At 47.3% G+C, this 21,675-nt stretch overlaps 1 protein-coding gene across 1 annotated transcript; it reads right to left on the bottom strand.

The window, feature by feature from the left end:
- Window positions 1-3,250: 3,250 nt before the first annotated feature.
- On the bottom strand, window positions 3,251-9,725 carry LOC311246173 (uncharacterized protein). Its single transcript, XM_084336290.1, has 2 exons — window positions 9,605-9,725; window positions 3,251-3,823 (listed from the first exon to the last, which is right to left on the bottom strand). The coding sequence occupies exons 1-2, from the start codon at window positions 9,653-9,655 to the stop codon at window positions 3,302-3,304; spliced, it is 573 nt and encodes a 190-aa protein (XP_084192416.1). The 5' UTR covers window positions 9,656-9,725; the 3' UTR covers window positions 3,251-3,301.
- Between the last annotated feature and the right edge of the window lie 11,950 nt (window positions 9,726-21,675).

The raw sequence follows: 21,675 nt of genomic DNA, 5'->3' as shown, positions 1-21,675 counted from the left end.
TACGCGGCTGGAGGGTCCCTCGTCCGGGATCCTGCTCCGGGGTCCTTACCCTTGCCCCTTGGCTCCAGGCTCCCTGATCGGCTTCCTGTTTCTCTCCCCGCCTCCCCTCTACAGGCTTCTGCACCTGTCCCCACCCCCCCTCGTCGGGCCTCTGTTCCCAGGTCCAGCCCCCCTCTCCGGGTCTCGGCACCCATCCCCACCCCCCCTCGTCGGGCCTCTGTTCCCAGCTCCAGCTCCCCTCTCCGGGTCTCTGCACCCATCACCACCCCCCCTCGTCGGGCCTCTGCTCCCAGCTCCAGGCCCCCTCTCCGGGACTCTGCACCTGTTTTCAGCCCCCCTGACTGCTATGCCCCTCCTGGGTTATTTTTTCGGGCTCCCGGCCCCAGTTCTCCGGGTCCTCGACTTCGCTTCGGTCCGGGGTTTCGGCCTCCAGCCTCGCCCATTCCCGGACGTTGTTATCGAGCATAAGAGGAGTATCACGCAGGACTGAAGAGCTCACAGCGCGCATGTAATGACTGAATCTGCGTTTTGATGACATCATCACAACAACACGCGTTAGGTTACAGGTTCTTTCTGTTTCGGTGCGGAGGAGAGAGATGAAGGGAAGATTGAGGGAGATGGGGGTTAGGGAGCTGGGGATATCGGAAATACTGAGTGGGGGAGGGGGAGATAAGGCGAGGGTGGTGATGGGGTTTTTGAGAGATGTGGGGGTGTATGATAGGGTTTGAGGGAAAGTGTTAGAGTTGGAAGGTAGATAGAAAGTTGAAATATACGTGAGTCAGAGAGTGGTATATGTACGTAGATGGGGGTTGATAGGGATGGTGAACAGTGTGGTTGTAGGAAGGTGTTTGTAGGTTAGGTAGTTAGGTAGACTAGTGGTTAGAGTGAGGGACTCATAGATTAGGTTTGGATATGGTGGTGATGTTAGGGATGGGTTTTGTTTTTGTTAAACCATTGAAGAAGAAAAGAAGAGGGGAGAATGGAAGACTGGCCCGATTTCCGGGTCGGTAGGTGGCGGTAAATGCCCCATTTATGGTGGCCGTCCGCCGTAAAACACCAAAAAGAAGAAGAGAAGAAGAAGAAATATTGACTGACGTTTCTTAGGCGACTCTTTCGAAGTTTGCAATCAAAGTTAGGGGGCTAATAACCCTTGCCATAATTTCAGTGCGCCCCCTAACTTTTGATTGCAAGGTCTGACATTGACCCCCTTTTCAGGAGTTGACCTAGAGCCCACCAAGGTCATGCATATCAAGTTTGGTCAATGTCAGACCTTGCAATACACTGTAAGGCACTGTAAGGCTACTGTCCTCCCCCACTTCCAGTGATGAAGCTAAGCTATGCTAACGGAGCGTCTATTCCCAAAGCTAAAATGCACGCACAGAGACAAAAAAGGTATGCATCTTCTTGTCTAACTCCAGGGAAGATGTTAAATAAGCTAATTTCCAAAAAAAGTGGAGTCGTCCTTTAAGGTTAGAGTATGGAATCAGGGCTGGTGTTCTATCGCCCTGCTCTAAGACAAACTCTAACCTTAACCAACTTCGAAAGAGTGCCTAAGCTTAACCGGTGAAAGAAAGAGGCGTCACACGATTGGCGCTACCAGCATCACGATGGTTTCAACCAGAAAAAAGGTGCCGGAAGGTATGGGTTCTTACTTATCTCGATGTGATTTATCTAGAAATTTCTACAGCAAGAATTTTAGGTGTCAGTGTCAACATTGCAATCTGGTTAAAAGTGGTGGAGAGAATAAAAGCTAGCATATGAATTGTAGTTCCTGGTTAGAAACGAATGAAAATGGATGGATTATCCAAGTGGGGGTCCGGGGGGGGGGGGTGAGCGAGCAAGAGCATGTATGTAGGGTATTAGATAGCAAGTATTAGGTATATATCTCGTAAACTACATTTATAATGATTCAAATGGTGATTTCATTGGATGTTTACTGTTAATGCTTGTGTGTCTAATTTGATGTTATGTTTAAAAAAATAAAAAAATATATATATATAAAAATAAAAATCACTAGAATGCAGGATTTGAAAAAATGAATGACATCTTTTTTCGTCCAAATCCTGCATTCTAGTGAATTTTCATAGTAACAAACTGCACTTCAGACAACCTACAACTGGTGATGGTGTCGGTGTTAAATGTGTTAAACAGCCGAGAGCAGTCACTGCTGTTTTTTGTAGTCTTCTTTCATACACACATCTTACCAAGTGTTAGCACGTAGGGCTGCATTTTAAATTTCGTTGTACCATTCTTGTGACAATGACAATAAAGATAATTCATGCATTAATCTGTACTATTGATACATTTATGGAGTGATAAGAATCTCGGCCATCATGTACCTGGCCCGTCGGGCTTAAAGGAATCACACACACCGTGATTTCATTTGTTATGGTGACATTTATTTTAGACAGAGTTGGGGGGGTGCACCGTTCCTGGAGGTACTGCAATACCAGGTCGATGCGTGGAGTGGACGGAGCAAGCCCCTTTTCCATCTCCCTGCTCCAAAAATCAATTTAATATATGGTCCCCGGGTAGGGGACGTATCAGATATTAAACTGATAAGAACAGATTTTTTCATTTGAAAAAGTTTATTGTCACATGGTTACAAAGTTACATGTACACAATGTATTTGAACAGATTTTTTCATTTGAAAAGTTTTTTTTTCGTCACATGGTTACAAAGTTACATGTACACAATGTATTTGATTTTAAATTTCCACGTTTTCTTATAGCACATTTCAGAGGTGAGATAAACATGTATACCAATTAAAAACATCTGTAAAAACCTAAGAACACAACACTTCAACAATGTAAAAACAGTTATGTTAAAAGGCCTACAGCTAGATTAAAAACACCTGTAAGACCTTAAAACACAACATTTCACCAACGTAAAACAGTTATGCTAAAAGGCCTACAGATAAAATAAAGGTGGGTAAAACATGTTAAACAGTGCTTGTGGTAATAAAAAGTCCATTGTATCAGTATCAGTGTAGATGATAAGTCCAGTACATATGTCTTTTAAAAGGTGTTTTTTCTTCTTTTTTTTTAAAACAGGAAGTAGGACGTTCTATTTAAAGGCCATCTTCAATCCTTTGTGCAGTAGCGGGGTGAGTCCCTACCAAGGGTAACTCATCCCCCTCTCCCACACGGACCGCCGGGGTCCTGCCTGGGGTGCTCAGCGGAGATCCTCTCCCTGATGTTGCCCCTTGGGGGAGTCAGCCGCCGCTGCCTTCACCTTTGTGTGGGCTCCGGTCTCCCACCTCCGAATGAGCGCAGAGGCGATGCTTCTTTGTGGCTGTGTCCTAGGGCCTGCCGCCTGAAGCGACGGCCGCTCGGACCGTCGCTTCGGCCATCCGGATCACAGCCACGGGGGGGATCTGCATGCGCCTGCTTACCAGCAGGTTTCTGGAGGTCCATGTGGCGTCTTTGATGGCGGCCAGGGTGAGCCAGAGCTTGGCGAATTCGGATGGTGTTGTTCTCTTCCGGCTCACCCCGTATAGGACCATTTGTGGGTCCAGGACCCCCGCTGCTGGTAAGTACGGGAATTGCTGGGAGCCGGCTGTTGCCCACTGGTTTACGGCAGCGCTGCACTCCCAGAGCAGATGCCTCACCGACTCGGGAGCGCCACAACCCGGTCGGGGGCAGATGGCACTCGCTGCCATGCCCCGGGAGTGCATGACGGACTTGACCGGGAGGATCTCATGAGCCACCATCCACGACAGGTCCCGCAGTCTGTTGGAGAGAGCGGGATGGTTCACGTTGCGCCAAACTGTGGAGGGCTCGCCGATTGCGAGCCCGCGCACTGGACTCACTGGTTCCCGCTCCTGCACAAGAGAGAGAAGAGAGCGGTGGTTAGTTAGAACGTCCAGTTCTTCTCCTTCCAGGTTCAGGCCTTTTAAGAATTTTTTGATAAAAACATAGGCCGTGGGCAGATTAAAAGACACTGGTGTTCTTAAATCAGTGTGTAGGTGCTTGTGTGTTCGTAGGTAAGACCCCATCCAGAATCTTGCCATTGCTGTTGTCTTGTGCTCTCTGGATGGGGCTGTAGCGTATGTCATGTGTAGTGTTGTGTATCTGCTTCCTAAAAATAGGTGGAGGTCCGGGACGCCTTTTCCTCCATTCTCCTTCCTCTTTTTCATGACGTCCCTTCTTAGTCTCTCCCACTTGGACCCCCACAGGAAATAAAATATGGCGCGGTCGAAGGATAAAAGAACCTTTTTTGGTGGGATAAAAACAGAACCGATCAGTAAAAACAAGGGTAAAATCACAGCTTTTATGATTAAAACCTTGCCCTCCATGGTCAGTCCCCTTAGTCCCCAGTATCCCAGTCTCTGTCTAACTTTCCCTATGACGTCAGGCCAGTTGTTTCTCCCCTCCCCCTCTCTGTCAAATTTGACCCCGAGTATTTTTATGTCAGTCTGGGTCACAGTCAGAGGGAATCCTGCCCTGTCAGTCGCTGTCCACGGTCCGTACAGTTTCGCTTCGGTCTTGTCTCGGTTTAGTCTCGCTCCTGAAGCTCGTCCGTACCACTCAGTCAGGTCTAATGTCCTGTCAACAGCAAAACGGTCAGTGCATAAAATGTTCACGTCGTCCATGTATAAAAGGCACTTAGCCGTCAGTCCCCCACTGCCCGGTATAGTCACCCCGTTGATCCATTTGTCCCTTCTCAAGATCTGTGCCAGCGGTTCTACACAGATGACGTAGAGGAGGGCAGATAACGGACAACCCTGACGGACACCGCAGGATATGTTCACTGCATTTGTAAGTTGCCCGTTAACAAGAAATTTGCTTGTAATGCCCCTGTACAGCAGTCCCACCCAATCTATGACCCGCTCAGGAAACCCCATTTTTTGCAGTACCTGGAAGAGGTACTGATGCGAGACCCGATCGAAGGCTTTTTCAAAATCTAAATTTAGGACTATGAGTCTAAAGTTTCTGTCTCTCGCATAACAGATGGTGTCTCTGATCAGTACGAGGCTGTCGGTGATCTTCCTCCCCGGCACAGCACAGGCTTGATCCGGGTGGATCACCTCCCCTAAAAACAAAGAAAGACGTGTTGTTAAAATTTTGCTAAAAAGTTTACAGTCAAAGTTTAAAAGGGTGATCGCTCTAAAATTCTTTAAGTCAGTCTTGTCATTCTTTTTGTGGAGTAACGTCACTATCCCTACTCTAAAGCTGTCAGGTAGCAGGTCTAGTCTTTCAAAGTCTTTAAAAACAGTCAGTATGTCGTGTGCTAAAATGTCCCAGAAAGTTTGATAAAACTCCAGGGGAAGTCCGTCCTGTCCTGGGGACTTCCCCTTCTTAAAATGTTTTAGACACTTTTCGAGTTCTAAAAGGTTAAAATCCTGGGTTAAAAGCACACTCTCCTCCACTGTTTTGTCTAAAAACTCTAAAACCTCCCTGGTGACATCTTTTTCTATTTCTTTTTCTGAGTATAGCTTTGTGTAAAAAAGTTCCACGCTTTCCTTGACTTCTTCTATGTTTTCCGTAAAACTACCATCTTCTTTTTTTAGTTTTGTTAGAAAACCTCCTTTGTTTACAATTCTCTTAAAGAAATAGCGTGTACATTTTTCTCCTTCCTCTATATCCCTCTCTTTACTCCTTAAAATGATTCCTTGGCTTTTTATTTCTGATAGAGCTGACATTTCCCTTTTTACTTCTACTATTTCTTCATTAAAATCAAAACCCTGCCCTACTAGTTTAAAATAGCGTTGTAGTCTCTTTTGCAGTCCCAACATGTGTCTGTTTTCCCTATCTTTTTTCTTCTTGCCTGCCTGCCTGAAGAAAGTCTTGGTCTTCCCCTTCACCATCTCCCACCAGTGTGCACGTGAATTGTACATGTCTTGGAGGGTCTGCCATCTGATGTACTGCTCCCTGTACTGACTAACTATCTCCCCATCTTCTAGTAGGGAGCAGTTTAGTTTCCACAGACCTCTCCCTGCCGTCATACCCGAAGACAGTGAAAGGGTGCAAGTCAGCATAGCGTGGTCTGAAAAGAAAACAGGGGTTAATCTAGCATCGGTTGGTGGGCAGTCCCGTGTAAAAACATAGTCAATGCGAGAGGCTTTGGTGCCGTCACCACTGAACCAGGTGAAGCCCTCCTCTCTAGGATGCACGGTTCTAAAACAGTCTTGTAGTTTAAAATCCTTGCATATGCCCTGTAATAAAACCGATGTTGTATCTAGTCTAAAATCATCCCCTGCTCCCCTTCTGTCTTTTTTTGATAGAACACAATTAAAATCCCCTCCTACCACTAATGGAGCCCTACCTAGCATGTGGGACTGCAGGTCTTTTAAAAGGTCATGTCTGTCGTTTTTGTCGTTAAAACCATATGTGTTGAGTACGTTAAAATCCTTCCCCATGTAAGTCAGGTGTGCTAAAATTGCCCGTCCGTCTCTCACCACAGTGCTGCCCTTCACCAGAACCAAGGGGTTTTTGATTAAAATGGCCACTCCGTCTGCTTTATTAAAATTTGACCCGCTCCACATTGAGGTACCGGGTGGCCATTTCCTCTCCCAGTTGCTGTAGTTTTTAAAAAAAGGCAGATGACATTCTTGTAATAAAAACGCATCTGATTTAAAATTGTTTAGGAAGGTTAAAACAGTTTGGGCTCTAACTCCTGACCTCACACTTCTCACATTAAGGGTGGAGATGTTGAGGGCCATGAGTATTATTAAAAACAACAGAAATGACATTCTAAAAGAGAATTAAAAGACTACAGTTAAAAACACTCATTTCTGATTTTGTGAAGTCAGGCTTCTCCTCCTGTCCAAGCAGCTGGGAGGGGAGTTTTTGCCATCTTTCCCCGAGAAGGCTTTGTCATGGCGCCGTTCTTTTGGGGTTGACTGTAGGTCTATGCTTATAAAAGAAGTTGTATTTGGTGAACTGGAGCCGAGAGGGGAGACTCCCTTGAACGTCTCCAAGGGGGGTAAGCCGTCTGAGAACGTTCTGGCTCTTCCCCTCTTCTCTGGGGCTGAGTGTGAGTCAGCCCCAGGGCTGGTCAGTTCATCTACAGTTCTCTTAAGGTTGGGCTGGGCGGGGGGGAGGGAGGTGTCGCTGGACTCTCCCTCAACCTGTCCCTCATCCTGTCTCTCAAACTCAACCTCGCCCTCAACCTCACCCACTTTCTCAAGTCCAGCTCCACCTGCTGGCTGAATCACCCCCTCTCCTTCACTCTTGCCTTCTGGTGGGGTGATTTCAGGCCCCTCCCCCTCTCCCGCCTCCTGTGTCTCCTCTTCTCCAACCACAGGGTTTGGCAGGAGATTTGAATTTCCCAGCCCTTCCTTTTCAATTAGCACATTTCCAGTTTCTTTTCTGGTTTGTTCTACCACCTGCTCGATTTCAGTGCAAACTCTTGTAGCTTTTAATTTGTTGGCAAAGGACTTTGGGCAATCTCTGAAAAGGTGGTCTGTTTCTCCACAGAGATTGCACTTTCTGCCATTGGTACATTCACTAAATGAGTGCCCAATTTCTCTGCATTTGCCGCAGACTACTTTCTGGCATGCCTCTGCCAGGTGCCCATGCTCACCACACTTGCGGCAGAGTTTAGGCTGACCCTGGTAGTGAATGTAGCCTCTGTTCTCTCCCAAAACTATCATGGATGGGATCTGTCTCAGGCCCTGGTAGTCCTGGGGGTCCTGTATTTGTTGTACAGGAACCCTCCAGGCACAATTCCAGATGCCATCCTCATCTCTCACCTTGGTAGCCTGGGCCTTCACAGTGCAGTATCTACCCAGCCATATACATATGTCATCAGCATTTACCATTTCATTGAACATTCTGACAACCACTACTTTTGCAGCATTGTCAGTCAGTTTCTCCAGGTTAAATGCTGAGAACTGGGTTTCAACTTTCTCAAACCTAAGCCAGAATTCTCGTAGTACTGCGGCACTTCCAAAACTTACATCAAAGCCCTTGTTAAAGGGTAGAGTCATGACACAATTCAAATCAGCTGGTGAGAAACCAAGGGCTTTTTGTATCAGCTTCCTGGAGAAGTCCAATCGGGACATCTCCAGGAGCTTACCATCCTTCTCACGTAATTTAAATCTGACACTGTGGTGTCTCCTCATGCCGGCACGTGTAGCCGACATGGCTGGAGACACCACCAGCAACAACAATAAAAGAATAAAATACCACTAAAACCAATATAATAATGAGAATAAATTAATTAACTAGTAAAACCTGATATATACAATATCAAATAAAATCGACTTACCTTGAACAATATACAAAAAATAAACAAACAAAACAATATCCCCCTTGGCAGCAAAGGCTCGTCCTCACAGCGAGAACAAACCCGCAGACAGGGAGCGATCACTGTCTTAAGGCCTCTACATGCTACAGCAAATTCAAAGCAACTTCGACACAACATCGACAAAGCAACGGTGTTGCAGACACTCTACCTTTATGCTTCTGCAAAATCAACGCGCAGCCTATGTAACATTGTACCCCGTATGTAGCTAGGTTCCCTAGATAGATGACGCTTCCCTTCTCAACCAACCCATTGATAAAAGCAGAAAAATAAGCATAATTTTTACTTCCGGGCGGGGGGTTTCAAAATAAAAGAGCGAGTCTAAAAGCACCGTAAATACGTTTATTTTATTATAATAAAATGACATCAAGTTGACTTTACGATCCAATCTCTGTTTTTGTGTTCTGTTCGCTCACGTTGCAGATACACACGGAGCTCTGGCTCCATCTGCTGGACAATCAAGCGAACTGCACTTAGCGTAGGCGAGGTAACTCCACCACGACCAATGTCCTCAAACTGAAAACATGTCATTTCTTACAGTCCCCTCGTGTTCATACTGACTATTACTGAGGGAATGGGGTTTATATACTGTGAAAATAAACAGACAATGAAATACAATTGATGAAACTTTGAACCATTGCTCATTTGAAGGTGTGAATATCTGGTGTGTCTGCGGAGGACCAGGCCTCCCTCCGACCCTCCTCGAGTCCACCATTTGAAAACGCGCTTGCGAGGCCGTATTTTAACTACATGATTTCAACTTCAGATCTAATTGTATTGCTTATATTATTATCTATGTATTTCTACTATTACTCTGCCATACGTGTACCTCCCCTCCCCCATGCTGCTATTGATCGGAAACTTTATTAACAGATTGCAGAATGAGTACAGTAGGGCTTAATATACACACAATTGTTAAGGGGATGCAGACCAGATAAATACTTTCGTCTTGTTTACATCAGGGTCCCCCATTTTCAATTCATAGTGACGCCCGAATCCCCCCAAGATGGTCAATAAAGGAATATCTTACTTTAAAACTATGCAACGTTACTCCAGAGGCAGTGAGTTGAGCTTTTAAACGTCTGGCTCAACCCGTTAGAAATACTTGAACCTCTTGCCTCAACTGCTGGTGACGTTAATCGTCTCTGAAGAAGCTCCAGCTTTTCCATCCCTGCATCTGATCAAAACACTCGACGACAGAACAGAACTTAGACTGAAGTGGACATGCATTTTATTTTACATTTAACGCTAGACTAGGGAACTAAAAACAAATGGTTTTGACCCAAAAAAAAATCCATGAAAACTAATTGTTGACAACTAGTAATAAAGAAAACAAATGCACATACATACTTACTAGAGTTGCATGTCTTACGTTTTCAAAACATCCGCCAACGTATTTCCCCATGAAAACCGAACGTCCCAGACGGTTTGGTCCTCCAACGTTGGTTTATGTCTCTTTCCATGTCCAACTTGTCTTCTTAATAATAAACAGCGCGGTGTAAAATACTCAAAAGGTACAGGTTATAAAATACTCAAAAGGTACAGGTTATATTCCAGTATGCCATGGTGGTGGTATTCATTTGTTCCTAACGCAGCAGGATACTTTGCCGAATTGCACAAACAATTGACTATGGGGGAGGGGGGGGGGGGGGGGGTTGTCCCAGGTGTCCATGCTGTGCAGTCCTGCGCATTGCAACTCATGGAGGTGTTAAGTGGTGGACCTGGGGGGGGGGGGGGGGGGGGTGTCCCACTACATAACATGAGTCTTTCCTCTTAATCGTTGTATCTTCTGTACCCTCCATATATGCGAATCTAAACCAGTCTTTCTAAAAGCAAATATCCTAATTACTAATTTACTTCCAATGGAATTTGTAATTATGGCCTACAGAGGGGGGGGGGGGGGGGGGGGCGCCGCCTGAAAACTTTGGGAACCCCTGGCTTATAGAAGAAATCTGGATATTGGGCCACTGCAAATTCGCCCCCTACTGGCCATGGCAGGCATCAACGTTATTAGATCACTTTTAGGGGGGCTGTGCCCTTTTTTTTTAAACTTTATTTTTTAGCATTTATCGCTTTTCTGGTCAAGCATGACCGACAGTTGTAGGGTGAAACGGGAGAGAGAGCAGGGGGAGACATTCGGCAAATGACGGCGAGTCCGGGAAGCCTATAACTGTTCCGCAACAGTAAGTTACTTCCGGGGTAGGCCTGATTGGCCCCGACAGGCACGTGACGCGCAACTTTCTCTGCCGCGCGGCACGATCCGCGGAGCGGAGCGGCAGAGCTTGCGGAATTATGTAACCGTCCTAATCCGCCATGATTTTCATTCGGCGCTTCAGCTCACCTGGCAGAGCAGGGCCAGCCGTGTATAGGTGTAACAGACTGACAGCCAATGAAATGGGGTGCATTTGTCACGCTGTCCAAGGAGCTGAACTGCTCTCGTGCAGCCGTGTTCGAATCCCGGTCGGGGCAAAAGCCTGTCATACATTATCAAAGATAAACAGCTATGTTGAATCAATAAACATGAATATCACTAAATAAACATGAATATTGCACAGATTTAGATTATAATAGTAAAGCTATTATAATAGTTCAATGGTTGTGATGGCAAAGTTCGTGTCAGGTTCCTTACTGTATATTTGCATATCGTATGTCACAAATGTAACAGTACTATATACCTGTATGTCATGTATGTCCCTGTCATAAATGTCATGTATGTCATAAATGTCACTATGAATTGAAAATGGGGGACCCTGATGTAAACAAGACAAACGTCTTTCTCTGCATCCCCTTAAACATTTTGTGTGTATTGAGCCGTACTGTATTGTACCCATTCTGCAATCAGTTAAATAAAGTTTTCATTCATTCATTCTGTCCATCTGTCTCTCTCACTTGTTTAATCTTTGACTCCAACACTGGTTCTCTCGCAAAACCCCAAACATTACAATGCCCGCTACGATTGTGCAATAAAACAATAGTTTCGTTTGAGTTTACTCAGTTTATTTGATCAGGGACAGTGCATATCAATCAACAGTTTATACATTTATAAATTAATACAAATTACAGAAGAAAAAACATTATTATCAAACCAGATTGGAGGAGTGTAAAGGGGATAGTAAGAGACTATGGAAAACATTGAATGAAGCTGGGTATAAATAAAATGGGCAAAACGCCATCATTTATTGAGTCAGATGGTATATTCACCACTAAACCATTTGACATTGCAACTCATTTCAACAATTACTTTGTTTCCAAGGTAAACACAATTATAAATCAAATGTTGCCAATGAGTGGTAAGCGGTCAGACTCTGTAATTAAAAAACATATAATGTATGACAAGAAATGCCGATTTAAATTTAAATGCACAAGTCCAAATGATATTGAAAAGCTCCTCCTAGCCCTTAAACCAGATAAACCTTGCTGTGTTGATAATCTGAATGGAACACTGCTACAAATCTCTGCAAAATGTGTGGCTAAGCCACTATCACATATATTTAATTTATGTTTTGAAGAGAGGGTCTTTCCTCAGCCTTGGAAAATAGCCAAAGTAACTCCACTACCAAAGAACTGTAAATAGCCATTTACAGGTTCAAACAGTAGGCCCATTAGTATTTTACCAGTAATAGGTAAGTTATTGGAAGGAATTGTGTTCAAGTAGATTCAAAAGTATTTCAACGAAAACAACATTAATTCTGATTTCCAGCATGCATACAAAGTAGGATACTCTACAGGAACTGCTTTAACATCTCTTACAGATAGCTGGCTACAACTGATCGATAGGAAGTTAGTTGTGGGTACAGTGCTCTTGAATTTCAGTGCGGCTTTTCGACATCATAGATCATGGCCTATTATTATTGAAATTACACACATATGGGCTTGAAGACACTGCCATGGAATGGATGAGAAGCTACTTGTCTAATAGACAACAATGTGTTGTATTTAATGGTTCCATGTCAAATATGGTAACACTCCAGTGTGCTATTCCCCAAGGAAGTTGTAAAGGAACCCCTCCTTTACTCTATATTTGTAAATAATAATAATAATCTTCATTTATATAGCAATGTATAGAGCCATAACATACTGGAATAGGATCCCATTACATATTATACGGACGGAAAACTGACTGAGACTGAGTCGTGACGCTACCTCATATCGCAAATCTGATTGGTCAAAAAAAACACAACAACATTACAAGCGAACTAGTTCAAGATGGAAAGCAGTAAAAAGAAACGGACCTGCAGTTACAACCAAGACTGGCAAACGACACATGACTGGGTGAGGCAGATGGCAGGCAATCCGCAGCAGGCTTTCTGTGTTTTGTGTCATAGTTCGTTTTCAATTGCGCATGGAGGAGAATACAACTTGAAGCGCCACAGTGGACGTGAGTCTCACTTGAAAGTGGCTCACCAAAAAGAAACATCCAGATCTATGGAAACTGTTGTGAAGGGCCAGATTAAACCGAATATATATATTTATTTATATATATATATTTAATTGTATTTGTATATTCTCTAATATTCCCTGATATCCCTTGTATATTCCTTGTACAATATGCATTGAATATCCATTCTAGCCTACTGAACATCCCATAATAGTCTCCATTCTACTATTGGTCGAGACCTTGGTGCCAGGCTGCCATACCCCTCAGACCCAGTTCAAACGTACCGCTCCACATGTACGAACAAGTCCTAGTTCCGCGTAGGAATCTGACTACCGCACCACTAATGGGACTATTTGTTCATAGTGCGTATATATACTGCGCTACTAAAGTAGGACTTCCTTTTCAGTCCAGTTTCTTACCCTCCAATAGAGTCACAGACGTAAAGCCTCCCCGCGACGCCACGTGTGGGAGTAAGGCCAAGTTCGCCTACCATCGGTATTGAGACATCGTGTATATTAATATTTGAATAGTCATATTTGGCACTATATCGTCGAGTTGGACGTAGTCTATTAAGCTAATAATAGTCTGTTAATATATAGTGCTTCGTGCGGTGAGAATACTACCGTAGTCAGTACCCCATCGTTTCGGGCAGAGAACTGGCTGCTTACCCAGGGTGGTTGACCCCACGTGAAGCTGCACCCGAGGAGCCCCAGAGCCGACGAGCGAGTGGACCTGTATACCGGATTATTCTACCGACGACAGCCCGCCTTCCCAGGCACGGATTATGCTTTGTATACATTGATTATTCCATGGATAAAGACCCCCGACACTGCCGTGTGTTGGAACCCCCCCCCCTGGAGAGGACGCAAGGTGAGGAGACGCTCTGCAAGACGAGGTCGCTTCACGTCTCTCCTCCGTGGACCGGATGACGCCGGCCCACAAAGAGTCCACCTGCTTTCATCTGTGGTCCAAGGATCGCCGGCGCATTGAACGGCACTACAGTGGGTTCACCTGGGATACCCTTGGCCGGATGAGGCAGCCGGATTCTACCCCCCCCCCCCTTCCTACTCCTGTCGGCTTACAAGCGACCGGATTAACCCCCTCTAGTGTATCCAGTATATAATCATTAAAGTATCACTGCTGTTATTCCTTAAACTATTCCAGGTCGTATATGTACCACCTGCGCCTTCAGAGATTGGACATTCTCTATTGATATACAGACGAATACTCTTGCCATAAAAGTGCATACTAATTCCATTCATAAATGTGATTGATTTGATTAAGTGCTTGCTCTACACACCATCGCTGTGTAGAAATAAAGACCTATTTCTAATTCGTACATTTGTGTTGGATCCGTTTCATCTACGTGACAGTGTTCATCATAATATATTTATGCCGTGTACTGGGCGGCCGAATATTAAGTACAAAGGTAGTGGTAGTAAGTATCATATCTAGTAATACAGTCAGGGAATTGTACCCCTCAGTTACAATTGGTCCTTCGAGCCGGAGGGTAATTAGTGTAATATTAATATAGTGTTATTAATATTGAAATGGCCTATGATGAACACTCCACGAAACGATCCTCCTAACCAACGCCCGCAGCGCGAAAGACGGCTCCCTCAGTACTTAGAGGCCTACTCTGTCAGTCAACAACCTAGTCTTCTACTAACAGTAAACGCGGTAAAACTAGAAAGTAAAAGTATGTCTAACCCCAACGCCCAGACTACCCCGACCATAGAGGCCCCTACGGGCTCTAATGTAACTGACCAAGTTCACGGTGGGGACCAGTGGGAACCAGACATGACTTCACACCCCGCCAGTACTGAAGAAGTAGTCCCCGATGAGTCCCGGGAGGAATACAACGCTACCGAGAGAGAACTCGGCACGGAAGAAGACGGGGAGAGCACCGTGGAGATAGAGCTCCAAGGCTCCACAAGGAGTACCCCGAGGGAAGGCTCCCCTATACAACCGCCTTCTCCCAGCGAGGCAGAGAGGACCCTACAGCAGGCCTTCCTCATCAGCCTGAACGCCGCTGCTGAACGCGACCGACTGCAGATCCAGCAGCGAAGCGAACACGAGCAGATACGTCTAGAAATAAGACGCATTCAGATGGAAGAGAATGTGGCCCGAGAACGAGCCGGTGCTCAACGGGACGCAGCGCGCGACAGACAGCAGTCGCAACTAATAGAACAGCTGATCAGACAGACAACACCCTCTCCCTCCGCCAGAGGCTCCAGGAACTCGTCTAGACACACCTCCAGGGCGGCATCCCCTAGCCGAGTAAACAACCCTGAACTTGACCAACAGACGAGGTCTATACCCCCCACAGACCACCTCCCCCCACCGGTCCAAGCGAGACCTAGCAACCGGGAAGGAGCAGCATATCCTGTGGAGAGGCTAAACCAGAGACTACAAGCACTGGATGACCTAACTGAAGACGAAGAGGAAGAGGAGGAGAACCACGCCCGAAGACAGCACAGTACTCTACCGGACCAGGAGGTCCGGTACAGCCCAGGCTATACTCCCGCGGAGCTGCGCTACAGACCCCCGACTCTATACACGGGTGAGCACGACGCACGACCCGCACCGAGGAACAGCACCTGGACAAGCGGGCCATGGTACACTGCCGGTACCAGCCCATACCAAGGAGCGGGAGGAGACTCGCCTAGGAGGCCTCTCCCCCAACGCTCGCCGATGTATCCACAGTCAGCGTCATACATTGGCACGCCTATGGTACCCGACTTCACCCAAGAGAACCGGGCCCAGTATACAGAACTCCGCATGTGTCTGGAGACCATGTTGGTGGATGTATTGGATGAACGCCACAAATACGCCATCCTACTGAAGCACTTAAAGGTGCCCCGCGCACATAATATAGCGCTCGCCTACGCGACTTCCACCACCCCATACACAGCAGCGCTGGTAGCATTGGACCAGAGGTATGGGCGCATATGGGATTACGTGATCCAGGAGATCCGACACATCGACCGCTTACCCCCAGCAATAGACAATCGAGCACTGGACGACCTGTCCATCAGAGTGCAGTCCCTGGTAGGGATGTTGGGAGCGCAAAGAGAGAAGGGGAGGCATGAACTTTACGCCAACTCAAATGTGGAAAGGATTCTGGAGAAGCTGCCGCCCGCTCGTCAGGAGCGCTTTAGGCGGCAGAGGGACCACAGAGACCCGAATGGCCCCGAACCGAACCTCCTCGATCTAGCAGACTTCCTGGCGAGAGAAGTCAGCAGCCTACGGCTAGATACATTCGGACGGAGCACCCCTGGCTCCAGAGAAGGAACCAGACGACTAAATGATGGAAGAAGATCGGTGACCGTGATGCACCAATCGGAGTCAGTACCGAGCAGCAGGAGCCACAGTACCCCCTCCAGAACGGAGTAGTGGAAGATAGTGTGCCCCTACTGTGAGAAAGAACACTGGCTAGCGCAATGTGACTCCTTCCCCAAGCTGAACGCGGAGGAAGCCAGTCAATGGATAAAGTCCAACAAGCGCTGCTTTCGCTGTGCGCGCTCACACATGGCAGCCGAATGCCGCTTAAAGAAAAGGTGCACCAAGTGCGATGGAGCCCATCTGGACATACTTCACGACAGTAACAGACGGCGCCCTTCACCCGCACCACCCAGCCGCAAAGCGAGCGTCATGTACATCGATCCCGCCAGCAGCAGTGGAGCCCGAGTACTCCTAAAAGTAGTGCGTGTGACACTAAGCTACCAGAATAAAGTCCTGGACACTTACGCCGTCCTCGATGACGGGTCAGAGAAGACCCTGCTGCTCGCCTCCGCTGCGGCCCAGCTAGGGCTGCGGGGAAGCGAAACCCAAATGACAATTCGGACAATAAGACGAGATTTGAAGATGATAAAGGGCGAGAATGTCTCATTCTCTATCGCAGCAAGCGGCCAGCCTGAGCGACGGTACCAGATTGCAGACGCTTTCACCAGCCAAGAAATAGGACTGTCGCGGTACACATACCCCGTCGCCAAGCTGATGGAGAAATATGTACATCTGCGCAAGTTACCGATCCCGCTCATAGACAATGCTATGCCGACCCTGTTGATAGGCTCCGACCATGCAGACCTCATTGTCCCGATAGACCGGGTTCATACCGGACCCCGAGGCTGTCCTGCAGCAGTCGAGACCCGTTTGGGATGGACTCTCCAAGGCCCGCTCGCCAAATCTCTCAACCGAAGTACAGCCACTAGATGTCTCCACTCCCGAGTCACAGAGGGAGAAACCGCACTCCTGCAACACGTAGAGCGGCTATGGACCTTGGAACAAATGCCCTTTAAGAACGGAAAGAAAGACATTCGCTCTAAAGATGACATTTACGCCATTCACCTCCTCGAGACAGGGACCAAGAGAGTCCCGGTCAACGGCGTGTTGAGATACGCCACGCCACTCCTGCGGCGAGAAGGAATGCCTACTTTCCACGCCAAGACAGACGGCACAGAACGGTACCTGCTGAACACGGAGCGGCGCTTAGCCAAGAACCCCGCCCAAGAGAGTGTATACCGCGCTGAGATTGAGAAGCTCATCACAGCGGGACACGTCACAAAGATGGACATTAAAGAGGCTGACCAGACCACTGAATCGTGGTACGTGCCTCACCACAAGGTCCATCACAACGGTAAAGACCGCATAGTATTTAACTGCAGCTACCAGATCGGATCCCAAAATCTGAATAAAGAGTTACTGCCCGGTCCCACACTCGGCCCCTCCCTACTCGGCGTTCTACTCCGCTTCCGCCAGGAAAAGGTGGCCATCAGCGGGGACATTAAAGGAATGTTCCTGCAGGTGAGATTAGTAGAGGCGGACAAGCCCCTGTTACGGTTCCTATGATAAGATAAGATAAGATAAGATAAGATATTCCTTTATTGATCCCCTTGGGGAAATTCAGGCATCATAGCAGCATGGGGGGGAGGGGGGGAGGGGTACAGGTAGTAAAACAACACAGTATACAGGTAGTAAAAGACAACACAGGCAGTGTAAACAATTTGATCAATATGGTCAATATAATTTACTATCTGACTAGCTGAGGAATATTCACATTATTCACAGTGTCACATGAGGTGCAGTATGCAAGAGGTAGTGTTATAATAATTTACTATCTACTGAGTATACATTAATCAAAGTACCAGGGTAGTCTACTTTGTCCCCCTTGGGTTCCTATAAGTCCCAGGTCAATGTCTGGTAGCAGTCGCTGTCGCTGCCCCCTGTTGTGGGGCCTGGAGGCTGCTAGTCGCTGCCCACTGTTGTGGAGCCTGATGGCCGCTGGTATGAAGGACTGTCCGAGGCGGTTAGTTGAGTGTCGGGGGGGGGATGAGTCTGTGGCTGAACGAGCTTCTCATCTTGACTAGCTCGTCGTAGAGGGGGTGGTAGGGGTTCTCCATGATGGCATCCAGCTTCCTTATCATCCCCCTCTCTACCATCACCTCAAGTCTAGGTAGCTCGACTCCCACCACGGAGCTAGCCTTCCTCACCAGCTTGTTGAGCTTGTTGGTGTCCCTTGAGTTGATGTAGCCTCCCCAGCATGCCACAGCATAGAAGAGGATGCTGGCCACAACAGACTGGTAAAAAGACTGCAGCAGTTTGTTGCACAGTTGGAGAGAGAAGCCAGGAGATGAGCACCCAGCCATCTACCAATGGGAAGTCCTCCCCTTCGGAACGACGTGCAGCCCCTGCTGTGCTACATTTGCACTACAGAAACATGTAGCAGAGGACCCAGCAGCGGACGAAGAGGTCCGACACAGCGTAAAGAACAGCTTCTACGTAGACAACTGTCTACAAAGCCTTTCAACCCAGGAAGAAGCCGAGGCTCTCCTGATTAAACTCTGCGCCTCATTGATCAAAGGCGGCTTTGATCTCAGGCAGTGGGCCAGCAGCGATCCGCAAGTACTGCGCAGCCTCTCCTCCGAGGACAAGGCAGCCAGCAGCGAGACCTGGATGGCTACAATCCCGGGAGAAGCCCAGGAGATGACCCTGGGATTGGTGTGGCGATTCAAAACAGATTCGCTTCACTACAGACACAAGCCCCTGACTACGGAGCAGGGAAGGCCGGCGGCGGCGCCGACCACCAGACGGAGTGTGTACACAACACTTGCCCGACAATATGACCCGCTAGGATGTATTCTACCGTACACCACCAGGGCAAAAATGATTGTACGAGCATTGTGGGACAAGGACCAGGGCTGGGACGACCCCATTCCCGCACACCTTGCATCCACCTGGAGAGAGTGGGAGATGGAGCTCCACTCACTCCCAGGCGTTAATATGCGCCGAAGCTACTTCCCACCCACGGTGAGGCCAGAGACATGTAAAATGGACTTACACGTCTTCAGTGACGCCTCAGAGGTCGCATACGGATCAGTAGCCTACTTGCGGGCCCAAGACCAGGGGGGAGAGATCTACACAGCATTTGTCCTCGCCCGCTCGAGAATAGCCCCACGCAAGCAACAATCTATCCCACGTCTAGAGCTCTGCGCAGCCCTAGCCGGAGCGCACCTAGCCACGCTCATCCAACGTGAGCTCACCATACCGGTGTCTAGAACAATCCTGTGGTCAGATTCCACGACGGTACTCGCCTGGATCAAATCGGACTCATGCAAGTACAAAGTCTTCGTGGGAGTCAGAGTCACCGAGATTCAAGACTTAACCGAAGAGTTAACCGGAGAAACAGAGTGGCGCTACGTTGATACAAAACAGAACCCAGCTGACGTCATCACCCGGGGGATGCCCCTGGATGACCTCACCCGTCGCAATGTCTACAGTGACGGCCCCGCATTCCTAAGACTCCCGGAAGGACAGTGGCCCATGCCTATCCCGAGGGAAGCAAGTCCAGAGGAGGTGAAAAATAAGAAGTCTGTGTTCTGTGGATTGAGCACCGTAGCCTCCACCGACCCTAACATAGACGATTGCACGTCCATAGAGAGTGCACAACAAAGAACATTCCTGCGGTACCACCCGGAGTGCAAGTCCCCCGCTGATATGTCAGCAGCTAACTACGAGGAAGCAGAATTGCTTCTACTGCAGCGAGCCCAGAGAGACAATTTGACAGAAGGAACAGTCGTCATGATTATTGATCAATCACTGCCCAGAGCTATGTGGCCGGCCGGCCGCGTAAGCAAAGTGATCACCGGTGCCGACGGCAAGGTCCGAGCAGCTGAAGTGCTTGTCCAGGGTCGCACTTACACCCGTCCCGTGGCGAGGCTCATAGAACTGCCTCGACTCCCAGACACAATCGATGATGACCATGACCCTACAACCCTATGACTTTGTGAAGTTGACTGACCCCTACAGCAAACCCTTATGTGTAAATAGACAACGCGATTAATCTGTCTCTGTTTAACTGATTAGGTCTGGGACCTATTCAGGGGGTGGCTGTTGTGAAGGGCCAGATTAAACCGAATATATATATTTATTTATATATATATATTTAATTGTATTTGTATATTCTCTAATATTCCCTGATATCCCTTGTATATTCCTTGTACAATATGCATTGAATATCCATTCTAGCCTACTGAACATCCCATAATAGTCTCCATTCTACTATTGGTCGAGACCTTGGTGCCAGGCTGCCATACCCCTCAGACCCAGTTCAAACGTACCGCTCCACATGTACGAACAAGTCCTAGTTCCGCGTAGGAATCTGACTACCGCACCACTAATGGGACTATTTGTTCATAGTGCGTATATATACTGCGCTACTAAAGTAGGACTTCCTTTTCAGTCCAGTTTCTTACCCTCCAATAGAGTCACAGACGTAAAGCCTCCCCGCGACGCCACGTGTGGGAGTAAGGCCAAGTTCGCCTACCATCGGTATTGAGACATCGTGTATATTAATATTTGAATAGTCATATTTGGCACTATATCGTCGAGTTGGACGTAGTCTATTAAGCTAATAATAGTCTGTTAATATATAGTGCTTCGTGCGGTGAGAATACTACCGTAGTCAGTACCCCATCGTTTCGGGCAGAGAACTGGCTGCTTACCCAGGGTGGTTGACCCCACGTGAAGCTGCACCCGAGGAGCCCCAGAGCCGACGAGCGAGTGGACCTGTATACCGGATTATTCTACCGACGACAGCCCGCCTTCCCAGGCACGGATTATGCTTTGTATACATTGATTATTCCATGGATAAAGACCCCCGACACTGCCGTGTGTTGGAACCCCCCCCCCTGGAGAGGACGCAAGGTGAGGAGACGCTCTGCAAGACGAGGTCGCTTCACGTCTCTCCTCCGTGGACCGGATGACGCCGGCCCACAAAGAGTCCACCTGCTTTCATCTGTGGTCCAAGGATCGCCGGCGCATTGAACGGCACTACAGTGGGTTCACCTGGGATACCCTTGGCCGGATGAGGCAGCCGGATTCTACCCCCCCCCCTTCCTACTCCTGTCGGCTTACAAGCGACCGGATTAACCCCCTCTAGTGTATCCAGTATATAATCATTAAAGTATCACTGCTGTTATTCCTTAAACTATTCCAGGTCGTATATGTACCACCTGCGCCTTCAGAGATTGGACATTCTCTATTGATATACCGACGAATACTCTTGCCATAAAAGTGCATACTAATTCCATTCATAAATGTGATTGATTTGATTAAGTGCTTGCTCTACACACCATCGCTGTGTAGAAATAAAGACCTATTTCTAATTCGTACATTTGTGTTGGATCCGTTTCATCTACGTGACAGTGTTCATCATAATATATTTATGCCGTGTACTGGGTGGCCGAATATTAAGTACAAAGGTAGTGGTAGTAAGTATCATATCTAGTAATACAGTCAGGGAATTGTACCCCTCAGTTACAGAAACGTTTCTTTTTAAACCAAACAATGATAGCCAGACGGACAAGGTCACTGCAGCTGAGATAACAAGTGTCTATCACACAGTACAACACTCCCATTCATACAGGTCAGCCGACTGTGGTAACCTTTAACCTTTGATTTAAATCTATTCGGTGAAGACCATGGCAGTTATTCTAATATAGAAACACAATTTATTTGTATTATTATTTTTGTATTATACTACACTG

Source organism: Notolepis coatsorum (assembly GCF_963971535.1).
Source record: "Notolepis coatsorum genome assembly, chromosome: 19".
In the NCBI taxonomy this organism is placed as follows: domain Eukaryota; kingdom Metazoa; phylum Chordata; class Actinopteri; order Aulopiformes; family Paralepididae; genus Notolepis; species Notolepis coatsorum.
The sequence above is the reverse complement of the archived record's forward strand: the minus strand, read 5'-3'. Positions and strand labels throughout refer to the sequence as shown.